Source organism: Melospiza georgiana, chromosome 1 (genome assembly GCF_028018845.1).
Source record: "Melospiza georgiana isolate bMelGeo1 chromosome 1, bMelGeo1.pri, whole genome shotgun sequence".
In the NCBI taxonomy this organism is placed as follows: Eukaryota; Metazoa; Chordata; class Aves; order Passeriformes; family Passerellidae; genus Melospiza; species Melospiza georgiana.
The window spans coordinates 131461981-131487993 of record NC_080430.1 but is presented as its reverse complement, the minus strand read 5'-3'; the positions used below and the strand labels follow the sequence as shown (position 1 = coordinate 131487993).

The following is a 26013-nucleotide window of genomic DNA, read 5'->3' as shown; positions in this document are numbered from 1 at the left end:
ATCAAGATTTTCTAACTTTTGTGTATGATTTTTGCTGATAAAATAATTGCAGATATAGAATGGGTTTGCACTTTGTGAAATAATATTTTCACTAGTACATGATGTAGATTTAAGTGGGAAAAAAAGAATAATTCTGCATCGGGCAGCGTGACTTGTAACTAATTCAACACAAAGACGTCATCATGCTGATGTTTACTTTCCAATGAATTATAGGATTGCCTTCTGAACCTGCTTGTTTTTGCAGCACTGTAGATATCAGAGATTCTTGGGTTTGTTTGAAAACCGCTTCAACTTAGTGCAGATGTTAAGTAAGCTTTGATGAGGAATTCTACTTTTACAAAGAGACCCAGATCGTCCTGTTTCAGTGTAATTTTATTCATCAAGCAGCCGAGTGGTTTGGTTAGAAGTCAAGATTACTCTCTCCATTTCAAAATAGCACCTAAAATTTTGAAAACTAACCCACAGTGGAAAAATTCTCTGCAAGAAGTTTTGCAGTAAGGGGCTGGATTTTCTAGGTTACTTCGACTTGTCACACAGCAAAGGAATGCAGAACTGTATTGTTTGGCAGAGTTCCTCAGTATGTATTAAACAGTATGAATCTCTTAGAGATCAAAGTGACCAAAAGCAGTCCAGTGCAAAAGGTTAGAAGAGCTGAAGCTTGAAAGGATTTGTCCTGTTTCCTAATCTTCAGTAGTGTACACAACTCCTAAATTTGCAACCGCAACCCTGAAAGCCCCAAAGAGGAAGTGGTAAAAATGTTACAGCTTCGGGTTAAGTTGCTGGGAATTATTTTAAGCAATAACATTAGATTATGTGAAGCACTGCCATTTGATAATGCCTGTAAACCGGCAAGCAAGTGTCCTGGGAGAAATGTGCATAAAGGAGAAATTCCATATATTAGTAGCCACTGTCCCAATAGTAAGCTGTTGCTGGTGTTGCAAATCAAAGGCAGTTTGGAGGAGGTTTTATTTTTCCCTCTTGTTTTATTGGGCTAAGGGCAGTCAGGTTGAGTTGCTGGATGAAAGATTATACTTTTAGAAGCACTGTGTCAGCCTGGTGTGTATGTGTTGGTGAAATGGCTTGGTGAGCTTGGCTCAATTATTAATTAAACATCAAGGTAACATGGTGTCTATATCTCCTTCACTGACACACCAGAGCCCTTCGGAGCTAAAAACATCAGCTGTACAGCCTGAAGTACAGAGCAAAACTTAGTAGCTTTGGCTGTATCAAGGCAAAGTTTTTTGCTGTTCAGGAAAGCTGGGAACTCCTCACATACATGCACAAATACGCCATTCCTGCACCTCCCCGCACACAAGGATTCCGTGGTTTGCAGCAGTACACCCGAGTTAAAAGCAAAACAAATAATAGAGCTAGAATTCCAGTGTCCCTGATTTCCTAAGAAATCAGACTTCATGTTAGAAACCTAGAGCTTCATATTAGCATTTAAACAGTGCTCCTCCACAAGCTAGGGTCTTGTTATTATTCCCGCTGTTATTGTTTAGCGATCGCTCCCTGCTAACTACCTCTTTTCTTAGCAGTGGAGTCAGAGAAGTACCCAGATAAATAGCTACAGTTACTGTAAAGCTGGATGTGACAAGTATGGAACTTCAATAAGGGAGAAATCAGAAATATTCCACTTACTTTGTATCAGTTTTTTTATTAAACTTAATTTTTAAAAAGCATGTTTCCTCTGTATAGGCAGCAGGATTCATATAAATTGTGTCAAGACCTAAATTATGAATAGACCTATGTTTCAATTTCTACAAACATGTCAGAAAGCTGCTGCTGTCCTGTCTTTAGTGTAAAGAATATTGTGGCTTCCCAAAAAAAAAACCAAAAAAACAAAAAACAGTCATAGTTGAAGGGATGGTACCACTGTGCTGCTTTTTTTCCCCAGCGCATAGAGAATAAACGTGAACATGCTTACTCTAAAAACACTTACGGTTATTCATACACAACAAAGTGAAGCTGCAGTTTTTTTCCTTTGCAAGGGTGAAAAGCTTGATGAGCACAGAAATGCAAAGAGCACGACTATTTGAAGCCGTAATTTCTGTGACTTTCTAATTGTAAAGTTGAAGAGTGTGAAGGAGATTGCTACGATGGTCACAGCACGCTCGTGTTTGTAAGCCGTCTGACCCATGCAGGCAGCTAAAACAATGGCAAATGTAGATTTTGTGCCTAGGTGAAGTCACGTTAGTCCTCAGTTCATCGGTGTGTAGTGGTCTCTACCCAGAAAGTAGAGGTGCCTTTCTGATTTTTGTGAAAATCTGGCTCACGGTGGCCCCGATTCAGCAGAGCACTTAAGCATGTGCTTAAGAGCTTTGCTGAACTGGGGCCAAAATCATGTACTCTCGTCTCCTCCTCCGTGCAAGTTGTTCCCTGTGGTACATTCTTAAGTGCTTTGTCCTGTCTCATTTTAAATGACTCAAGCACTGTCAGGGTGTTGTTTGATTTGATTGTTATCTTTGGCCAGCTGTTGGCTTCTTTTCTAATTTGGGGGAGATTTCTGGGTCATTTTAGTAACACTTGTGTGTGAAAAGAAGCAACAGCTTATGATAGGTGTGTTTTTTCCTTTTATATGTTTAGGCAAAAATGCAGTGAAACTTTTGGTAAAATATTTAGATTATTGACCCCTCACTGAGGAACTATCTTTTGCATTTTGTGTGACAGGGTCAAACTGAAAATATTAACTTTTAAGCATGTAAAAGAGACTATTGAAACTATCGGCTGTATTTTCAACTGCTTGTCCTAGTGAAAAATATTACACTGAAGTGGCTGCCTTTAGGAAGTTGAGCATGTCTAAATAACCAAAAAGATGACAACTATTCAAAAAGCTATTTTTTACAATGGCAGAAGTGCTCAGCATTTCAGTTACTCCTTTGTGCTTTTGGGGAAGTGAATTGACTCATATTGCCTGACAGTGTAACTATCCTGGTAGAGAAGGCAAAGCCTGGGTTTCAGAAGCTCAGATTTTTGTTATTACAGGTGGTGGTGGCTGTTCTTGCTGTATACTCTCACTGAGTCAGGGCCACTCTATATTTGCCTATCTACAACACAAGATAGCATAAGCCAGTGCTAATCCTGAAATTGTGTGCTATTCCACACACTAACTATGCAACTACATCAGTGCATGGCAACAGGTGCTTTTTTCCTTGAGCTGTATTTTTATGTGATGTTTGCTGTGATGAAATTATGCTTCAGCCCTGGTTTTGGTGTGAAACCCTTGAGGCAGTCCTGAAAGACAACAGAGAGAAGGAAGCAAAATGGCTTCAGCTTGGGCAGCTTCCAGCCTCATGGCAAAGCATGGCCAGTTTCTCTTAGTGGGGGATTTTTTCCAATTATGTCTTGCTCTGAAAGCATTTGTCACAAGCAATCTGATGTTTGGCAAGGTCCGTAAGCTGTGCTACGTTCACCAAACTTTGTCAGTCTGCACACGAACCAGTTGCTGCCCGTAATCAAATTCTTCTTGAAGTAATCCAGTGATATACTCTGAACTATCTGAATTTTGTAGCTATCAAAGTAACTTTTTTTATTGTTACTGAGCAACATGTATTAACCAGAGTGCACCCCATCTGATGTTTAGCAGATGTTATGTTGTTGCTGGAACCTCTTTGGTCCAGTAATGGAAGAATATGTTTTTGTTTTGTTGCTTTGGTGTTTAATTTTATTGAGGTTTTCTTTATACATGCATAATCTGTGTGTACATATGTGGACATGCATATAAAATCAAATGCTTAGGGCAAGGAAAAAAAAAAGAAAAATGGAGAATGGTTTCATTTAATTAAAAAAATACTGGTCAAGGGACATTTTACAGGGAAAGGACAGGGACAGCAGTAGGACACCATGTGAGAGAGAACGACAGTGGGAAGGGTGGAACCACTACATGTGGTTCCATGCTGTGCTTTCCTGATACCCCACTGAAATCTGGCGGGGAGAGACTTTGTGTGGTAAGTCCATCCCTCATGGTGCTCGTGCCAAGAACTCTGTTAGAACACAAGAAGCCACAGGGGCACAGGAAGATGTGCTTTGCACAGTTTCTGGGTGAGGAGTGCCCTGAGCCTCACGTGTGTGTCACCACTCTCTCACTGCTGCTGGGTTTTGAGGTTGCTCAGGCTTTGGTCTGTGTCTGTTTCCTTTGCTCACACATGCTGCACACAGGAAAGGAGCTGCACAGATCTGGATTCCCCACACAAGGGTGGTAGGACCAGCCACTCCTCAGTGAAAGGAGTAAGGTTTAGTTTATTTTGTGATTGTGATTGTGGGCATGGCCATGGTACATAAATGAGTTGTGGCAGTGAGTTGCAATTCAAGATAAGGAATTACAGAGAAAGAGAAGATCATTTGGTATATTTTTTTGCAGGTAGAACAACAAGACTTGCAAAAGGATTTGAGATACAAAAGGGCAATGTCTTCACAGAGAAGTTCAGAGCATGCATAAAATGCCAGAATAACAGAAAGTGTGAAATTACTAAAAAGTGGCTAATTAAGCTATAGATTATTTGGGGCATTACATAAATATTCTTATATAACACAGTCACAGTAGTTTCCATTCTGTTTCCTTGTCCTTGGAGTCTAATTCCAGCTGAGGAGTGCCTGGAGCATACCACAGGTCCTTTGCAGTAGACTCTTATTATTACCTTATAACTTTGTTCAAGTATATTGCAGTAAATAATTTACTAGTGCTAGGACTTAGGTGGATTACATTTTATAAGGCAATAACTTCTGTTCTGAAAGTGCAGTTGTTGTGGATGACCTCAATAGATAGGGTGAAGGAGGTCACAGGATAGTATAATATTGTAACTTAGGACTACACCAAGTATTGTTTTATGCCTTCAAATGCATCCCAATTGCACAAAAGACTGGACAAACAATCCCAATTGTCTAATGTGATGTTGAGATTTTATTTTAGTCAAGCAGCAGGAACAGCTGGCAAGTAGTAATGAATTGAAAATTGTATCATTTCAATAGCATGGCATTAAGGAAAAAGCTTTGTGGCCTTTGTGGTACAAAAGGTGAATGTTCAGCTGCACACTCAGCTTCAGTGAGTGACCTCAATTAAAACCAGGCATCACTTCAAAGACAGACCAGCATTTTCTGTGGAAATACTATACATATGTCAAAAAGCTAGTGCTACAGATTCTGGGAGAATTCTCTCTAAGAGGAGAGGAAGGCATTTATGGGGGATGCAAGTTTCCTGAATTCCTGATCGATAGTATCCCAGGGACAAGGATCTGGGGAAATGTGTGCTACTTCTCATCCTCTTCTTTTCTTTTGACAGTGACTGTGCACAAATACTATATTAGTTCTTGTTGTTTAAAGTCAGCAATTTCTTTATTTATCCAGTGACAGTAACTAAAACCATCTGAAGACCAGTTAGCAGATCACTGCCTAGTGCACGTCACGCTGGTAAACACATGGGGCCAAATACCTCGGTTGCGATTGTCCAAATCTGTGGAATTATGCCTGGATTTCCTTCCACTTACAAAGCAGGACTTGCAAAGATTTCTAGGTTGAGGTGAAAATGCCTAGTAACCAGAGTGACACTCAATCCTACTCCTCAAATAATTGTTTTATCTTGGTATTTGTAGCTGCAGGTGCAAACTGAGACCTGACCAAGAAGCCTCAGACTTGCTTTTCACTGAGCAAAGCACCTCGGGTCGGGAAGACTGCTGTGGCTTTGTCCAATCCTTGTACCCATAGCTATCTCCAAATAGCTTATCTATCAAAATTACAACAACTAGAGACATGTCTGTGGTTAAGTGGCTAGCATAAACTCAAGATCAAAGAAATGTACCACCTCAGATACCTGTTTACATTTAGGAAGATTTAAGTTGAAGTTCTCTGTTGATACTAAAAGCTGGGAAGGTCACTATGTCACTTGTAAAAGTCTGACCCATGCACATTAAAGTAAAATATTATGGTTTTCACAAAAAAAGTAACAAAAAGTCTCAAAGTCTAATTCTGCTAATCTTAGTCATATATCAAAAGTTGCATTAGCTTATGAACATTTCTGGCAGTGGAAGAGGATATAAAAATGATGTATTGAATACAAACAGTTTTTATTCTCATGAAGTCAATCTTGCACTTACGTGAAAATCTCATTTCCATAGCAGCTCTAGCTGTCTAAAAGTGGAGGATTTTATTCCTAGCCCAGCATTTTCAGAATTATGACACAGAATGAGCCAAACTAACTTAATTCAGCAGAAGCATTTAGCATAAGTAGTCAAAAGAGGAAACCATACTGTAAGGTTAGGTGATCTGAATGTTAAAAAAAAAAAAAAGGTTAGATCTTAACTGAAGCTAAGATAGTGTTTACCTAATTGGTCAAATGCTAAATAGCTGTATAAGAATGGGGTACAGTCTTGAATCCAACCAATATTCAGGTCCAGTAGTAAGATTTCCTCTTATTCCAGAATATTTATCTTCACCACTTACTGGAGACTCTTGTTTTTTCAGGTGCAATTGCTGGGATTGTGGATCAGCCGATGCAGAATTTTCAGCGGGTATCTGAGGCCCAAGCTTCTGCTGGGCATAAAGCCAGAGGGGTCATCTCGGGTGTGGGGAAGGGAATCATGGGCGTCTTCACAAAGCCCATTGGAGGGGCAGCTGAGCTCGTCTCCCAGACAGGTTACGGTGAGTTTCATATTTCCAACACCTCCATTTAAATTTTAAAATGTTATTCATATACAACCTGCTATGTCTTATTTATCCAGCTCAGTATTGTGTGACTTAGAGAAAGGTTTAGAAATGCCACGGCTAAGTAGTTACAAATGCTCTGCTGCTTTTCTGAAACGCCATCGTGTTGTGCTTCTCTCTTGTGTTACTGATCAGCGATGCACAGCCACAGAAACAGAGAATGCAGAAAGCATGAAGTAATTCTTGGAATACAGTAGAATTAGTTACAGAAACATATGTGCTTGAAAAATAGTTTTTGACATAAAAGGATTAGAGCAACACTATGTCCAATTAGAGCATTATTTTGAGATTGCTTTGTTATGGCAGGGAAAGAGTTGGGCTATCTCTACACAAAGAGTGAGTTAGGGAGAGGGAGAAAGAAGTGAGTCATGTAGTAGGAGCATCCCCTTTAAACTGGAGCTTCACGAGAAGACAGTCCTGTTTTCAGATACATGGGTAAGCTTAGAGCAACCAGAGGTGGGGTTTCCAGCAGGACGGAGCACTTAATGGCACTGGTGCTAAATCCTTTCAAATTGATGGGAACAATTCTGGACAAACAAAAAGTGTAAAAGATAAAAATATCAAAATACACTAATTTAATTGTCTCCAGTATCAATAAATCACTTTCAGCTTGAATATTTAAGAAGAAATGGTAGCTGGAGGGAGTCAGGGGAAAGAAGCAGGATACTGATAGAAGGACAATGTGTCAATAATTCCACCTCACTAATTATACCAGAAAAAACTTGAATATTTATGCCTTTAATCACTAGCAACATTTATGCTTGTTGTGTTAACTAAAATACAAGTAGTTCTCATAGAGCTTAAGGTTAGGATGCTTCCCACAACACCCACAGCTCATTCCATCTAGTAAAAGAAATAATGAAACAATTATAAGAATTCTTTCAAATCAACTTTATCTTGTTTGTATAATCATAAATAATCGCTGTTCTCCTGAATTGTACCCCCCATAGGTGTAAAACCCATATTACCATATTAGCAAAATCAGAAGGCTTTTTCTGTTGTTGGCTGTCTCCGTGTTGGCTTTGCTGCCCAGGACAGTATTATTTCTAGTTTTAATTCTGCTGCTGTTTTTATCAAGAAACTCATAGTAGTAGAGGGACACTTTTCATTGCAGATATGGTACTATGGTATATAAGACATCATGTTTTCCATGACCATGACAAAAAGAGTTAGCCAGGAAAAAACATAAAACTATATCAATAATAGTTGACAGTGCGTGAGAGGAAAATACACAAGAGTTCAAGTAACTCTTACCCACAACTGGATTGGAAGTGGGACTGTGCCTCTTGGGGGAGACCAAGGGGTGGAGGACCACACAGAAATAAACACATGTTCTCTCTGTCTCCATCTGTAAATAACATTTTCACTCACATAATGCTGAGAACCTTGGTAAGCCAACTGTTACAATTGGGATGCTGCTTTTAAGTATTACCATCAACATGTGTGCTAAAAATTAAAGGGTTTTTTTTCATTGCTGATGTTTTGTTTAAATTATTATCCATTGTGTAAGAGGGAATCTAAGTTATTGACACCCTTATGCCTTTGGAATGCTTAGACAAAAGAAAATCTCTTAATTTATTTGTAAAGAAGTACATTTGTAAAAGAGTAACTTTGCACCAAACCATGTAACACTAGTGCTTGCTGCATAACCTACTCCACGTCTGTCATGTAAAAATTTTTAAAACTAGTTAATTTATGAATTTTTTTTGCATCCCACACATTCTTTCTGGTGACCATACCTCATCATTGAATGTTTACAGGCCATCTAAAATCATACATACTGTACCATCTTCAGCTCTGGAGAGTCTCTTTAGAAACCTGCTTAACTGCTGCTTGTAGTCTCCATTCTGTGCTGGCACTAAGAAGAATTCACAATAAGCCAGATGCCCCAGGAGATCTCATAAATGTACATGGATCTGTGTTTAACAGCTGGATTAAGTAACTGAACATTTAAATGCAGTATCTAGGCAAACTTGCCTTCTAATTTGTACCAATTGTGACACATATATGAAAGTATTTGAATATTAAGCAAGAAAGTTAACAATGGTCTTGATTTTTTTCTACATAAATCCTAAGTGATGTGTCTGATCCTGCTCTGAAGGGATGGCTCTCAGGAGCGTTATGTTTCTCTTGATTGCAAGTGTAGAGCTGATTCATGGAACACACAGTGGGGTTTTTTTGTTTCTTGCTAAAGCGAGATCATGGGGGTTAAGTGCACAACTCTTGCATTGTAATATTTAATGAATTATCTTGACTACAGCTTCCAGAGATGTGACATCATTTTGGATCTGCACTATTTTATGAACTGCTTTAAACAGATGACATCACTGCAACACGTAACTGCGTTGTAGAAAACAACCACTAAAAAACCTGAATTCTCTCACCCGCAGGTATTTTGCATGGAGCTGGACTTTCTCAGCTTCCCAAGCAGCGCTCTCATCCAAATGATCAACATGTTGAGCAGGCTCCAAACAGCCACGTCAAATATGTCTGGTAACATTATTTAGACAATTGCTCATTTTTACATCCACATTGTTTATTAATAGCTCCTGGCCTCTGGTCAAGTTAACAGGAAAGGCTTCCCTTGCAAAGGCTGAGTTATGGCAGTTTGTTTAGGAACACTAAACACAAAGGTAGTGCATAGAAACCCAATCTGCAAATGATGGGCTGCTGATCTGCATCCAGCTTTGAAACTACAGAGCTGATCTTTATTTAATGGTATTCAGTGAGTTCTTACTTCTTTTATCATTGCACTGAGCCCAAGAAAAACACTGCACATCTCCAGAAACAGCTGTTAGTGAAGATAGTTTTATTTTCTGCACTGAATTTCTAAGCCACTTCTCAGGGTAATTTTTCTATTATCAAGGAAATAGGATGGGAAATAGGCTAACCTAGCACAGATATTAGGCCAATTCTGTGGTGAGTGATTGAGGAGTTTTGATAAGTAACAATTTCACATTCATTCTTTAAATCTGAAGTCTTACATCTTTCAGTAATGGAGTTTTGGAGTACACTCCCTGGCTTATTTTACATCCATATGTGATAGCTACAGCCTTAAGTAAAAACAGTGATCAGAATAAGCCCTGGAGGATCCAATGCTCTAACTAGTTCTTTTTTTGTCTTTTATTTTTCCTTTTTTAACCTGATAATGCAGGAAAATGCTGCAATCTCTGGGAAGGCCAGAGGTTCATATGGCCTTAGATGTCATGATTGTGAGCGGATCGGGCCAGCAGCATGAAGGCTGCTTGCTGCTCACCTCAGAGGTGCTCTTTGTCGTGAGCATCAGTGAAGACACACAGCAGCAGGCCTTCCCCGTGACTGAAATCGATTGTCTGGAAGATGATCAGCAAAAAGATCTGCTGAAGGTGCAGCTAAAACAACAGAGAGTGCCTTCTGACTTGGAGGTAAAGACTTGAGTACCTTTTCCATTCAATGACAAAGTTACACTGATGCTGGTGCTTTTGGCAGTGGGAATACTCACCTCTGGGCTGGGAGGCCAGAGGCTGAAGTGCCAAACCAGGAGATTTGCCTCTTCTAGTTGGCTGTGATTCCTTTTGGGTGAATGTGTCTCCTCCCTTCTGTTCTCTTATTGATTGTGATGTACCATATCTATGACAGAAATTTTCTGAGGGAGAAAGTAGAGGAAGTCTGAGTTCTTGGTAAGCATCACCTCTTTTCTGAAAAGGTTCTCATGGCTACATATGCATGAGGTGAACGCTGTTTGGCAAGTCAGCATTGCACCCTGTGCCTACAAAGTCCCTGCAAAAGCAGTTCCTTTTATTCTTCTGGGAATTCTGTTAGCAGTTCAGTGGTGCTGGTGCTCCTTTCAGTGTGCTTTTATCTTGTCTCTTCTAGCACAGTGGTCTTATTTGGCTGCATTTACTTCCTTAGATCATCCTTCTGCAAATGCTAGCTTTAAATTGGATTAGTCCCTCTCTGAGATTGGATGCACCAAGTGTTTGCCAGTAAGAGCATAAAGGCTTCATCGTCATGTTGAAAGATGTCTAAGCTATTGAATACTGAGGTCTTTTGGATTAATTATCTTCTTTTAATGGCAGAAGAATGTTATATTTTTACACTTTTGAGAAACAATGTTTATTGTATTAAATTCTCAAGTAGAGTCATATGAGAGAGCATTTCAAAAACGAACATGCATGTCCCAGTTTTTATAAAAGTGTGCCAGGTAGTTTATAGTTTTCTGCTATACCAGAAATTTCTGTTTCAAATACAAAAAAAGAACACATAAAAGCCCTGAAGTATAAGGTGTGACAAAAAGTAGGAGCACCTTCAGTAAAATCCTAACTTTGCTGAAGTCAGTGAAGAGTTTTGCTGTTGATTTCAGCAAGGACTTCATCTGTGTCGTGACAGCACTTGAATATTTTTGTAAAAGCTTTCTTTAGTGCTGAATTCTCTATTTATATTTATTGTCTTTCCACTAACCTCAGTCTCACAGAGAACTGTTGACTGAAGTTGCCTTCTCTCACCACAAAGCTACATGAGGGATTACTTAAATTGTGAAGCAAATGAGCAAAGCTCAGCTTTTTTTGTCCCCGAGTGCTGAGTGGTTGGTGGAGGCACACATCAGACTGTCAGAGTCCAGACTGTCCTGCTCAGTCCAGAGCTAGTGTCCTGGAGGGAAGAAGAAAAATCGCTTTCCTAAGGCACTGGATACACTCACCCTATCCTAATCCTAACTTTAGCACCAGCCCAGATCTTTTTTTTATTGGATTGGAGTGTTGTCTTTGTATCTGGTTTTCCGAGGGGTAGGGAGAAGGCTGCTGCTGTGGGGGTGATGAAAGGTGCAGAGGGTCTGCCTGGTTGGCAGAAGGGAAGGGAGGGAGAGGGAGCCTAATTCTGGTCCCCACAGCTGCTGCAGCTGGGAATGTGTAGGATTTATGGGCAAATGGGGCCCCTGAATGCACAGAGCAACCCTGCATGGCACACGCAGAGTCCAATGTTCCCACACGCGTGCGTGCATAACATCCTCCTTTGGAGGTACTGGACCAAATACATAATTTTTTTTCCTGAAGTTATGGGTGGAAATATGGGAGTCTTACTCAAATGGTGAAGCAATGCAGCTCTAGGAGCTGTTAGCCTTGAGCCCAGCATCTCTTTTGCTGATGCAGCCTCTTGAGAACACAGTGAAAATGTATGGGAAAAGTGCCTGTGTCCCAGGTGGAGCCAAGTCAGTGATGGCAAGACAGCAAAAGTTGAGTGATGCTGTACAAAACAGACCTGGCAAAACATTCCTTCAGAATACAGATACTGATACTGAAATTCTTGTAAAAATTTAAAGAAATGTGCTGTGAGGAAGAGCAGTTGAAAGAAATAGAGAATAAAATATTTTTAATTTTTTTATGTTAAGGCAGCTAAGGCAGCTACACAATAAAAGATTCCAAAAAGCTTCATATACAGTTTTAGTAATTACGTAGAGTGTTTTGTAATTAATATTTGTTGGTTTTTTAGTGGATTGGGAGATCTCATACTTGGTGATTTCCTTTCTGCAGCTGAATTTGTGGTCTGGGTGTCACATGCAGCACTGGTGCTGATGGGAGCCAGAGCTTCCCTTCAGCTTCCTGACAAGAGCTTCTACAAAGTCTTCAGATGTGATTAGGAGAAGGAACCTTAGGAGGAACAAGTTGTAACTTGAAGATGAGCAGCTCTAAGGCACAACTCCTCAGTATTAAAATAGTAGGCCATTGTGTTACAGTGAAGGTGTCCTCAGCTGTAAGTGTCTGTGCATGATAGCATTTGCAAAGATGGCCTCAATTTTTAGCTGGAAAATGCCCAGTCAGGTGAACCAGATTGTTATTTTGAGTTTAGCAAAACAGAACTAATGTTACCAATAAGTTATGTCTATTTTTCTGATTAGTTTAGTCAAAGATACTAGGAATAATACAAGAAATTGAAACATTTAATTTCAAGGCTATAAAAATTGACTTTTTTGCATTACCGCTCACAAAAACAATTGCCAAAAGTTCTTTTCAGCTCTGCCCAAAACAGTTTCTCTCATTCCCTCTCCTCAACTTCTTGGAACAGTTAAGAAACAAAACATGAGTTATTCTACAGCTGTAATCACCAGAGATGTTATAGAGCATATTTTGACTCCTTCAGCAATAGGTTTGCCTGATGCCTTGTTCGCCTCCACAAGATATAACTTAATCCATCTGGACAGGAATAGCCTGGATGTATTCTTAAAAACTCTGGCACTGACAAGTTTGTTATTGAAAGGGAAGCATTAATTGTATTTGGATTATCTTCCAAAGTAATTGAGACACTGCTTGTTTCCAGACAGATGTCAAACTCAAAAGTCCTGCTCTTCCAGCTGCTCTTGATATAGCTCATAACATCAAGAAGACAAGAAGAAATTGAAGGGCCCTGGAATTTCAGATATTCCAGATTTTTTTTTTAATACTCCTATGTGTTATCATCTTTCGAGCTCAAAAGCAATCTTTGAATTTCTCAAAGCAATGGAAAATAATCCTAAAGAGCTGGATCTCCTTAATCAGTGTGCACAGAGGAGTAGATTAGTGCTACACCCATCTGGACTGCACAGCACAGGTGTTGTAGCTGGTGTGGAGTTAGAATTGCTGAAGGCTTATTCATTATAAACCATAATGGGAGGAATTTTAGAAAAATACTGGAGTTCTTAGCCCAAAAGTATGGCCTGGCAGTATGAAAGGACATGATATCTCTAATGTTCTTCTAGGAGCTACATTAAGCAAGCCTCAATCAAGTTTTGAATCCTTGAGTGATCTGGATATCAACATGATAAATATTCAAAGCAGCAAGTGAGGGCACTTAGTGACAATCTTAGGTCCCATTTAGGAAAAAAATGTAGAATTACATCAACTCCAAATTTTTCTTGTCTTGAAAATATAAGCCAAACTGAAACTGACTGCAGAAGCAGACACTTAGTTACAGATGAAGTCATCTAAAAGCAAGCAGGGTCCCAGTTACTTTGGAAGACCATCCAACCATAGTTAATATTTCCTTCTGCATAATTATGCTGTATCTGTGGAGAATGGCCTGGGGCTTAATGAAGAATGTGTTCACAAAAGTAGATGAGTGGGATACCAGCACCATTTCCATCTCCTTTGGTAAGCAGGATCTTCTGGTCAATGTGGAGGCAGAACCCAGCTGTCCCTGGGCTTATCTCCCTAGGAGAAATGAGGAAAAAATATGAAGCCACCTACATCCAAAATTTACCCTGTAACTTAAAATCCAGTTTACAAAGGTGGTACTTCAGCATATTTCTCTCATTTCAACTGCTGTAACAGACTGACTGCTGAGATACTTTCACTGAGCCACCAGACCAAAGTCGTGGTTCAGACACCGTTCTCCACTGTTAGCTGGAGTCTGCTGCAGCAGTCTGCCTTCTGATTTTTCCCTGCCTTAAGGTCGTTCATGGAAACAACCCTTTCCTCTGCCCATTTCATCATTTCTGCTGTTTCTAGGCATAAGCTTCAACCTTAAACTTCTGAGCTTGTTCATGAGCCTGCTTCCTTTAGCAATTTTGTGATGATGATTGAAAACAGGAGTGTTTCTACTTGCTGAGCAGCAAATCCATATCCAAAGGCATAGTAAAAAAAAAAAGAGGGGACTTTTTCATGTGAATGTGACACCTGTCACTATCTGTCAATCAGATTAATTCTTTCTTCAAATAAGCAGCAGAGTATTTAAATGAGTCTTGCAGTCCAGAGACATGACAGGATACTGATTGTGGATGTTGAAGTGAATCTAATGGCACTGTTTGAAAGTATCATTCTATCTAGCAAGACCTGTAAAACTCCCTGAAAGACAGGCAGAAGATAGCAGTCTTTAAATCTTTAGCATGATGTCCAGCAAGGAAATTTTAAATCCTATAAAAATTTAACTGGTCAGCAATTCTCCAAGTGTAAAATAAGGAAGCATCAAACCCTAGTCCTGCTATAGCTGCTGCCTTTTTCTTCATTATAATATTTTGGAAGTAACTTCTGTTCTGAATGGCTTAGCTTGTCATACTACTGTAGCATCCACGGTGGGATTTCTGAAATACAGTTTCTTTGAGGCCATGCAACCAGCTTGATGTCTGCTTGTTTGCCTTCCCTTTTCAAGCTAGTCACAATCAGCCTCAACTTCAAAAACAAGGGCACAGCAGATTGATCTTCCAAAGCCAGGTTTGCCCATAGCTTTTCTGGATAATAGTTTATCTGGTTGCAACCATATGACAGATTACAGTATTTGCTCTACTGTATTTTTTCCTGCTAGGGTAGGTCACTTGCATTCCTCTTGCTAGGATCTTAAACAACCTCTACCTATTTCAGCCTGCAAAACACAGATCCCTTAATATTTTTTCCAGAAACAAAATGCCCAAATCATCTTTAGTAAAACCCTTTTGTTTAGAAAAATGTCCTTGTGTGGATGGGTTTTGTTGCCAGAAGCAGATGGATATATCCTGCCATAGAACATTCACCTGGAAAGTAGCTTCTAGTCCTGATTTTAAATTAAGCAAGTTAAAGACTAAAATATTTTAGCTAAATAGAATTTCTGTATGATAAGCCTTGCCAAGAGCTACTGACATTTTTCTAAAAGGGATTTCCATTCTAAAAGGTATTTCAATACAAGGAGTTGATCTGTTGTAAAGTTCTACTCTTGACCAATTCTCAAAAGATACTCCTTAAATTTTCTGTGTCAGAATTAGAGCTTCTCAGAAGTCCAAAACAGCAGAGGAGAGGACTAATTCACCAAGGACTCAACTATGGGAGAACATTCATGATTTAAAAAATGCTTTAAACTATTTAAGATTTGAGGCAGGAAGACTTTTATCAGCGAAATGTGGAAGTTGTTGTCCTTGCTGCTCAGCTCCGTCGCTGTCAGACACTCGGTGACTGTTGTCCCCTCTCTCTTGCAGGCCGAGGGCGCCAGGGAGCGGCTGTCGGAGCAGCAGTACAGCCGCCTGGTGGAGTACATCACCAAGGCCTCCTGCCACCTCGCCCCCAGCACCGCCGCAGCGCCGGCCCCGCCAGCCCTGGCTGCTGAGCAGCCCCTGACTATAACAAAGACCTATCAGTATGTAGTTGATCCCAATTTTGCCCAGGTGTTCATTAGCAAATTCACCATGGTGAAAAATAAAGCCTTGAGGAAAGGATTTAATTAAGAGTTATTTCTGGTGTGTGTAGTAATGCCGTACCAGTTTGAAAGCGGTGCTTTCTCTGCAGTAACCTGCATCAAGTAGAGATGCATGTAATTTCTGAGGAGGTAGAAATTGATAACAAAGCCCAATAGCTTTTCTAATCTTGACAACATTCCTGCTTCCTAGCCAAAATACTAGTGCTGGAAGGAAAGTGTTCTGGCAAACGAATAAAGTGAGAAGGAACAGCCTTGGACTACAGCTTAATCAAAATCCTTTTTCTTTTCAGTAACCAAAAATTAGAGAATGGGGGAAAATTACGTGCATACGGACGTTTTTACCACACACAGAAATGTGTATCAATACCTCTATATCTTATTTTAGGGTCTGCCAGTTTCTGTTATAAACCAGGTTTATAACTCAGCTGTAAAAACTTGCTCAAGGCTGAGCCTTTCCCCCCACACCCACACTGCCCCAACATGTGCGTCCTGAGGCAAAGCATTTTCCCCCACTAAACCCAGTGTGGCTGTTTTAAGTTACTAGTGACAGCTGGGTTTTAGCACCACTTTAACCTTAAAATAGCTTCCTTTATTTGACTGAAGTTCTGCAGGACATTAGTCCATAATGTAAACTAGTGCCTTTGTGTGGTTTGGAGAACAAAACATGAACTACAACATGACTTTATTTTTAAAACTGTCTGTATACAGAAACTTTATTTTATCCACCATCAAATTTTCAGAAGTACTTTCAATGTATGTATGACTGTGCATTGTCTGCTCATTAACTGGAAGCCAGTAACATGCAGTTCAAAAATTGAAGAAGCAGAGCTGTCTCCTTAAAATCTCCAAGCTCAATGTAACCCAGATGTGCAGGTGCTAAGTACACCTTGTGGGGTCTTGCTCATTTCTGATCTGCCACCACTACATTGTATGTGCTCCCTTCAGCCCTAATTCATTTTATGCTTGTCATCTTCCAACTGATAAAAGAAATGTGGCCTTTCAAATATGTACTAAGCCAAATGAGATATTTTAAGTTGATTGAAAACTATGGACCCACAGGCACCAACTACATTACCAGTTAATGATGCCATCACAATACACTAACAAATATATGTTAAACACCTGCATTTCTTGTAGTAGACAAGAAATCAGTCCCTGGGCACAGTTAGATGACTTTATACACCAAATCTGGCTATGGCAGTTTCATTTTAAAGCCAAAAGCTTACTTGGTTTTCAGCTATGCTTGTTAACTTTTCTCTCCTTTTCTATATGCTTACCAAAATTAATTATGTCTGGAGATTCCTGAACATGGCTGGAATTGGAGTCAAAAACTGGAATAAAATGTGATCACCATTTGGAGCATATGCTTTATAGCTAATAACTTCTATGCATACTTGATATGACCAAATGCACAGTAAATAAGAATGTAGTAACTGCAATGTTTTTCTCTTGAGTTCTGTTTTGTTAAAAGATATTCCTAAAAGCTGTGTCTCATCTACTGAGAATAAAGGAGGCTGGGGTCTGCATTGTCCTTTTCTGACTGTGAAATAAGCCCATCCATTATGAACATTTCATCCAATGATTTAGTAACTTAGTCACTGTTTAAATAACACTGTTTAAAAATGTATATGTATATACACACATGTGCTTCATTCCTGAGTATTTTATGGAAGTTGTTTAATACCTCTAATTTTGCATATTGATGGATAAATTGTAATATAATTAAATTGTTTAAAGATAATAAAGCTATTCCTGTAATACTTGTTCTTGTGAGCTGTTTATTCATTTGGTTACAAGGTGTAGATGTACAAGCTTCATGAGGGCCCCATTAGATCCAGTTGGTCACTGGACTTTGTAGTGTACCAGAAAATGCAATAGATCGTGACAATACTTTGGAAGTAAAAACTAGTGACTAGCTTGCCAAAAACGTGTGCTGAAAAGTTTTATGCTTTTGTGACTAACTGAATCAAAACAGCACTGTACTCACCATTTCAATTAGACTAATCTGTTCCTTATTTATGGAGTACACAGACAAGCCAAGGGGATGCAAACACACCTGTATAAAATGAGGAACAGCAGTTTCATTTCTAGAAGTTTGTAGATTTCAGCCATTTTTTTAAGATTCATTTGTGTTTTTCCTGAATTACATTCTCCTGGAATAAACACTTGCTTAAATTACACTTTTCTTCAGTGAATAGAGCTGCATCTTTACTGCATTAGGCAGGTTCTTTCTCCCCCTTCTGACCACATGTATGGAAACGAGTGGGGACGGCACATAAATCAACTTCTCCTACATATGAGCTGTGTGAACTATGAAAACAAAGTTGTCCAAAGAGCAGCTGCCTGTACTTAGCTGCTAAAGCAGTGCAATGTGTACTCCTTAAAACATGCCTACTCTCATAATGCTCTTTAGACCTGGAGAGCTCACAACTTCAAATCTGTCTTTTTAGTTTGCTTCCAGAACAATCAATCACTCCTCAAACACTCCAGAATAAAGTAAGCTAGCCAAAAAATTTGAAGCCATAGTCAGGCAAGACCTTTCCCAAAGCAGTTTAGGTCAAATAATTCCTTTTTATATATCACTTCATACATAAATATAGCAAAAACCTTCAGACACTTGGGGTAATCTCCAAGAGAGCCAAGCATGTTTTTCAGCTCTGCATCTCCTAGAAACAGAATGCCCTGTAACAAGCAACTGATTGGGGTCTAACTCACAGGTCTTGTACTATGCTGTGTCCCACTCCAATTCTTTGTATGATAGAATTAGCTGAACTCTTGCTGGCAAAGGAAAAAAAATTAATTAAGGAAAAAAAAAAAGGAAACCTGGTAGGTTGGTGCTGATTTCAGCAAAGCAGGTGAGGTATCCAGCTTTGCACTCCCTTCCTACTCCAGAGGAAAGCAGGCTGTGGGATGGTCGGCATTGCCTGCTTAAGGGAAGTACTTGCCTTGTATTCAGTGTGCAACCAGACTGCATCCAGAAAGCAACAACTGCAGCCTGCAGACTCTCAAAGCACAGCCACAGAAGTTAGAACTCAGCTTCCTTTATTAAATACATTTAGCCAGAGACATCCCTGGGCTTGCTCTATCTGTCAAAAATTGCCTTCAGTCACAAAACTCTCATTTCTTTAAATCACATGAGCTGGTAGCTGAAGGAACACAGACTGCAATAACTGCTGCTGGCTGCAACAGTTTAAAGGAAACTAAGAATTTAACAGTAAATTAATTCATAGCAACTGTGAGGAATACAGGGCCTAGACTGACAAGGGAATCATGTCTATTAACCTGCACACCTGGCAGTAGCAAGTTTCTTTGCCTCTGAAGCTGTCAGTAAGACTGAAGACCTCTGGCTATTTAAACCTGCAGACAGGCCTGAGAAAATGTTAGTCAGTACTTAATGGCATACACTGTTTATACTATACATTGGGAAGATAAATGGCTATCATTTGCTATTGTTAAGCTCTGGTTTACATTTATAGGAGCTGGGGTATTTTGATTACTAGATGGTTGCCCCTGCATCACTAATGTCAAATTCTTTCTTTGCTTAAAGGAAGCACTGTCTGCATGGGAAGTTTAAAGAAAATCCCATGTTGCTCTATAAAATGTCCTGGATCACATACATTACTTATGTGCTTTCATTAGTCCAAATGTTGTTCAAGGATACCTATTAAGTGTTAAGTAGTTAATGATCCATGTAAAATAATAAGAGTTATTCCAAACAGGATTTGAACCGAAGACCTTCAAATACAACACAGATGGCCTAATTTGTCATGCTGCTTCATACAAAGACTTCCTTCCTTTCATGCAGTCAGCTTTTGCCTGCTCTCTTAAGTATCCACATTTAGCAAACAAAAGCTGCAGTTCTAGTACCTTCTTCATCCTGAGCAAGAGGCAATGACAAAGCCTGTTCTCACTGACAGGTTATCATGGCCCAAGACAGAGCATCGTGCCTCAGACTGCACAGAATGTAGCAGGGATCCAAACTATGCTTAGCTGACTACTTCCAGATATTAAAAAGATGATACATGTCTAAAAGCAGCACGCCAAGATTTTTATTACCATAATACAATATTTACTTTGTCTGCCTGTACCCCCTTCCCTCTTGTACATCAATTAGATGGGAACATGCCTGCAGTTTGGAGTAATTTTCCAATTAGAGTAACTAATATACCATGTGTAAGAATGGGCATTTGCAGAGTCTGTAAGTCTTGCTGATGTAAGGAAGACAATACAGCGGTGACAGCAGAAAAAGACAAAAAGGTTGCCTGATGTATTTCCAGAATTTCTAGCCAAATTCTTTCATCTCAAGGTCAGCTCACCTTGTGAAGCCAGAGGTAACACAGACCCCTCCAGAAATCCATCCTCTCTCCCTTCCTGCAACATCTGTCCTCTCACACATTCCCATAAACAGCTGGGACAAACTAGTTGTCACTGCTTAGGCATATACTGTGCTATCAAGTGTGGAATTTGGCCAAAAGAGAGATGCAAATAATTCCTGGAGGAAAGATAGACTTTGTCATCTTGGGCAAGTTCTGAAGACTCTCCACCCCTCCTTCCACCCACCCAGTACCTGAGCCTTTAAGTATTTCTACATTAATGAAGAAAACTAAATGTCACTGACATATGTATTTTATTTATTGAGCTGCATTAGTGTGCCATGCACTGTGGCACATTGCACTTTACACTTCAGTGAACAAACAAGGTTCAATCATCAAGTCTTCTTGAAATGCAAGGAATCTGCAAGATAAAAAAAGCCCATTAAGTTATGATGGACAAACTTCATGCTCTAAGTGAACATATCAGTATGTACAAATGCAAAGCAGCAGAGAAATGTTTATGCGGTAGTTTAGTCTAGAGGAATTCCCCGTTATTTCCTGAGCTTGAAGTTTCACACACCCTTCATGTGGCAAACAGAAGTGAAACATGGAACAAATCAAGAGCTGGAACAACACTGCACAGCACATCAGATTCACTATATATGCTGCACTGGTAACTGAATCAGTCTTGCTGAGGGTCTGCAGGAGAAAGGAATGCAGCTTTCGGAGAGGAGCCAGAGAGGAAACAAGTGGTGCAGGCAGCCTACCAAGGAAGGAAGAAAACCAAATTCAAATTGCTTCTCCCCATTATACTGAACACAATCCAAGACCAGCTGTGTTCCATGACAAGAGTCTTGAAAGTGGTTAGCACCAAACTCTGAGCTTCCCCATTCATCCCATGGCTGAGCACACAGCAGATGCCAGATACTCCTCACACTTATACCTCAATTTCCACTGTCAGTATCACCACCAGAGTCTGTGGACATCCAAGCAGATGGAGAAGTGTGAATTCACAGGGAGGTGCCAAAGTGCCTCCATGCCCAGCAGGAACAAACCTGGTGTAGAGTGCCATGCTCCCACCATAACTAATGAACTCCTTCCTGCCCACCCAACCCCCTCAATTCTGGGGCTAAGGACTGGTTCCACAGAGAGTGCTCAGTGAGGTTAAGCCACTGGATTTACTGCCACATACAGGACATACTGCAGTAAACTGGGAGATGCAGACTGTGCATGATCACTGTATCCTTTAGGTAACTACACCAAAAATGGCTAAAAATTCAAAATAGCTAAAATTTAAACTTCCGAGGCAAACAAAAATGTCTTCCATCTGTTCTGGGTACTTGTCCTTTTTTTACAGCCTTTACAGAACATTTGAAACACTGGCATTGTTTTCCCCTTCTTCTACTTTTGTATTCATGTGCAGGCACAAAAAAACCCAACCTCTTTCTACTATGAAAGAGTGAAAAAATATCTGTTCTTTTATAAACAGGCTAAGGAATAAGAAACATCATCAATTCAAACAAAATCACAAAAGACTATTTCTCTCCCATGTTTTCTTTTGAGTCAGTACAATTAAGAAATGGAAAAATTGTTTAGGAAACATTTAATTTTAACAGGTGCACACGATGAGCAATTTTTTTTAAAGCTGCCAATGGGAACACAGGCTGAGAGTGGAGCTCTATTTGTACAGAAATAAATCCTGCTCATGATTTGAATTAAATGTTCAACATGCATCCTTGTTGACAATGTTTGTTTGAAATTATTTTACCACCAGATGGCCCTTCAGAATACACTGATGAAGGCCACCTGACTAAAGGATGCAATTCCAGTATCTAAAGAAGTTTAAAAGGGACTATAAGACAGCCAGAGGACTGAATCAGAAGCAGAATTACCAAGATTTAAACTAGGTAAATTTATAATTTCATTATTTAGATTTGTTGCAGTCATGGCTAAAGAACAGCAGTATCCCACTCTCACAAAACAAAAACAAAAAAAACAACCCACTGTCAAAAGCTGAGACTGACACAAGGACTTTTTGCCTTTTTTGATAATTTTTTAGAAGACATGGAGCTCTGAACTTTTTTAAGAAATTGTGCTAAGCAGAAGCCGGATAGTTCCAGATTGTCACAGAACAGAATTCAGTGTTCACAGTGTTAAGTACGAATCTTTTATTCAATCTTGATTGTTCATGCAAACAAGCTGAGAAAATCCAGCTGGCCAGGATAATTAAAGCCACAGATTATCACGTAATGATCACAATATGAAAACATTCCAAAAGAATGAAAAACTATCATTCTAGATTAGTCTGAAGTCATTTTAGGAGAAGCAGAGAACTCAATGTAAAAAATTTGCATCAAGAAAGGGGGAGGAACTCTATTGAGTTGTCACATCAGCTTGTGCAGCTCAGTGAGTGCAGTTATTAATAACCACAATACAGCTGAAATCAAGACTTTTTCCTGGTGTTACTAGCAAGGGAGAACAAATCTGGGTAGTTTTCCTAAAAAAGGCAGTGTCAAGTGCTTAAAAAAAAGAGTATTGTGAAAAAAGTTCTATTCAAGCTTCATACAATATGGCAAAAATGTGATTATTAGAACACAGAGCTGTATGCCACTGTGATTTTTAAAATATATATATATATATATATAGGTGTATACAGATGTATTTCCCTCTCTCACCAATTTCAAAATACAAAGTGATATGCAGAAGCTGTCTCTGTTTCTTACATTAAGATGTGTGCTACGAGAGAGAATCAGCCTCTCCATTTTCTCCCTCACTGTACCACCACAAGTATGCAAGCAGAAGACACAGACAGGCCCAAGTTAAGCAGTTCAAGATGTGACAGCATGAACATAACTGTGGAACCAGGCAAGTCTTGGAGTTTAACATTAGAGCTTTGTCTCCTCTCCATGGTTATGTGAGGAGGGCAAAGGCCTGGCATCATCACTCTGTCTCCTGTACCCACAACTGAAACAAATTACACAGAAGGTACTGAGGAGCTTCTATCCTGCCTTTATTCCCCAGAGCCCAGTTCTCCTGTTTCTCCACATTTTTATTACCCAGGTCTCTTACGTGCAATTTGTATCCTTTTTCTTTGCAAAACCCTTTCAATTTGAAAAAAAAAAAAGGAAGATCCCTCCAAGGAGAAGCACACCATGTCACTGAAATCATCTCACTCCTGTTGCAATGCAGTGAGGCTCATTACCTGCAGGTGCAGCTTACCAACACTTCCTGGATGGTGCACTCTCAAGCACACCAGCCGCTTTCATGGCTTCAAAGTCCTTCATGGGGTCATAGTTTCTGTAGAAGTCTGCATAAGCTTTTTCCCTGGGTTCAGCAACTGCAAACTGGAAAGCAACACACAGAAAATCAAAGTTTGCAAAGCTTTATGAACAGATTTTTTTTTCTGTTAGTTCCATAATGTCTATCAGTAGATATTAATCTAAAAGGCCTTTAGCTCAAATTATTAAACATTCCTTTGTTCCTGTTAAAACCCACAGGTCAGGCTACCTGATCATTGGTCAGGAGAACAAATGTCTGAATGAAAACCTTAAAAAAGGTAGCACATCATACTTTCAAAATCCAAAACCACTCCATCTGTATTGATGCCAGTGTCCAACACCCTCCCTGCTAATGGATTTATACACAAAACATATCATTATGGCAAGTTTTGTGCCTCTGCAAAACTCAAACTCCAGATAAAATGGCATCCTACACTGAAGGGCTCCATTTGAGCTACACTGTAAGTCAACTACATCTGGTACAATTTTACAAGGCTGCCAAGCCAATCTTACAGGTCACCAACATAAAAAGCCACAATTCCCATTTCTTGGACACCCATTCACCTGAAGGACAGGAATACACTCAAAAAGCTCCCAAATGCTTGAAAAAAATTCTGAAGTGGATTTGTACAACAGCATGTGACGTGAACCAAAGTCAATGGCTGCTGAGATCCATGTTACTGTTCTAAGTCTGGTCTGCCACCTTACCAGTGGGTTAACATGGGGGTGCCAAAAAGGCACTGACACAGAGACTGCTAAAAAATTATTTTCTAAGTCTGACCACGAACAAGCTTGTCTACCTCTCAACAGATGTGTTAAGTACATGTGTGAGCTCATTGTTTCTGACAGGCATTTGTGGCTCCGAGAAGTTGTGAAAAACCTGAAATTCACTTCATCTCTTGTCACTTTTGTCAACAACTTCCTGAGCACTCAAATGCTGCCAATATATATGCATGAGTTACAGGGGAAAACCAAGATCCAGCTCTTCCACAAGAATTCACACTGTGTTGTTTGCTTTGTGAATGAGATCCAAGAATTATTTAATAAAGAACTGCTCTGATCCTTATCAGAAATCAAACCTGTAAGGGTGTTTTTCTGGAAACATAATGCTCCATTTCCACACAACACCTCCAGAGCAGCACAGGAAGACCACATTAGGTTTTCCCACACTGATATCTTCAGTGTGAAGGATGAGTTTTCCAAATTGCTTTAGAGCAAGTTCCCTGAAGTCAATCAAGAAATAAAATAAGACTTGGACAACTCTCCAAAGTCTCAGAAACTGTGGCACACCAAAGCACAAAGGATCTTGGGTAAACGTGCATCAGCTGTGAATGGCCAAGAGCATTTTGGGAGACTCAAGGTCCAGTTGTCAGGAATTGCGTGACCTTGAGCACACAGCATGAAACATCAGCTTAGTCACGTCATTTCTGCAAATGAAGATTAGGAAGATTTATTTGTGCTTTGGAAAGATGCTTACAAAAATACATTACTAAACCTTTCTGATGAACAGCTCAACCTAATCTCAACAGAAAAATATTATGAATTCTTTAAATATTCCAATGAGCCCAGTTTATAACCGAATGGCCACAGAGCCCACCTTGAACAAAAGTGCAGATCCCATAGACACCACAAATGCCCCAATGAGGTGAAACTTCATCCTCCTGGCCAAAAGGCCCCGCATCTGGGGCTTTGGCAACAGTGCAGCCGACATGGTGACTGGATTTCCTGAAAGAAAAAAGAAATAAGAGAACTGTGGGAGAAGCTCTGCTTAACACAATTTCTGGTACTACACAGAGGTCATTCTTTTTGTATTGTGCAAGAATCGTCTTCACAATATAACCAACAGTGGTCCTGTGCGTTTGACCTTCCAATGAGAACATTTAAGGGACAAAATTCAAGCCAACCTATTTATGACACGATTCTAGTTTAAGTTCTTACGCTCCTTACACCCAGTATTTGTGGAATCAAGGCTGGCCTTCGTTGTTCACACTAATGCTGCGCTCCCCGCAGGCTCTTCCCCTCCCAGCCTGCTGTCCTGCTGTTTATGTCAGAAGACATTCTCAGCAGTACCGGGGACAGGCTGGGACCAGCCCCGCACCGCGTCCCGCGCCCAGGGCGCCCCAGCCCCGCGCTGCAGCCGCCAGGGCTGGGCCCGGCTCCGCCACCCTCAGGGACGCGCAGAGGTCACGGGGCTGCCGCAGGGCCACAGCCAAGCGGGGAGCGGCGGCTGGCGGCCCTGGGGATGGGGATGAGGAGGGAAGTGAGGGGAATGAGGGGAGGGAGGGGGAGCGGCGGGAGCCGCGGCGGGAGCGGGGGCGGCCTCACCTCGCTCCGCACCAAGGTCCTTCCGCGCCGCCGGCCTCGCTCCCGCTGCGGCACCGCAACTCCGCATGCGCGGCGGCAGCGGCGTACGGCGGGCGGCGCGGGTCAAACCCGGCCGGGCGCAGTGCGCGGTGCGTGTGGGAGCAAACCGCCGGATGGATTGCATTGGAAAAGGCTCCAGAGCATCGAGTCCAGCCTGGGAGCAAACAGCACCGCGCCAACCAGACCTGGCACAGAGTGCCAAGTGCAGTCTTTCCTTAAACAGCCCCAGGGACGACGCAACACCACCTCCA

At 40.5% G+C, this 26013-nt stretch overlaps 2 protein-coding genes across 8 annotated transcripts in view; one reads left to right on the top strand and one right to left on the bottom strand.

Annotated features, from left to right (window-relative positions):
- Positions 1-20542, top strand: part of VPS13B (vacuolar protein sorting 13 homolog B) — a 430338-nt gene extending 409796 nt beyond the window's left edge. For all 4 annotated transcript variants that reach the window (XM_058033971.1, XM_058033980.1, XM_058033988.1 and 1 more), the window contains exons 59-62: positions 6457-6633; positions 9087-9189; positions 9851-10100; positions 15590-20542. In XM_058033971.1, coding sequence (XP_057889954.1) covers positions 6457-6633; positions 9087-9189; positions 9851-10100; positions 15590-15835 — 776 coding nt within the window. In that variant the 3' untranslated portion in view covers positions 15836-20542. The remainder of the gene's footprint in view (positions 1-6456; positions 6634-9086; positions 9190-9850; positions 10101-15589) is intronic.
- On the bottom strand, positions 20418-25800 carry LOC131089317 (cytochrome c oxidase subunit 6C). Of its 4 annotated transcripts, none has more exons than XM_058034018.1 (4): positions 25724-25800; positions 24996-25123; positions 23323-23464; positions 20418-20541 (listed from the first exon to the last, which is right to left on the bottom strand). In XM_058034018.1, exons 1-3 carry the CDS (start codon positions 25788-25790, stop codon positions 23336-23338), a joined length of 324 nt encoding a protein of 107 aa, XP_057890001.1. In that variant the 5' UTR covers positions 25791-25800; the 3' UTR covers positions 20418-20541; positions 23323-23335. The 4 variants fall into 4 exon arrangements, with proteins under 4 accessions (XP_057890001.1, XP_057890008.1, XP_057889993.1 ...); XM_058034025.1 differs by having other exon boundaries at positions 23340-23464; XM_058034010.1 differs by lacking the exons at positions 20418-20541; positions 25724-25800 and adding exons at positions 20548-20883; positions 25346-25438 and having other exon boundaries at positions 23340-23464.
- Positions 25801-26013: the final 213 nt, after the last annotated feature.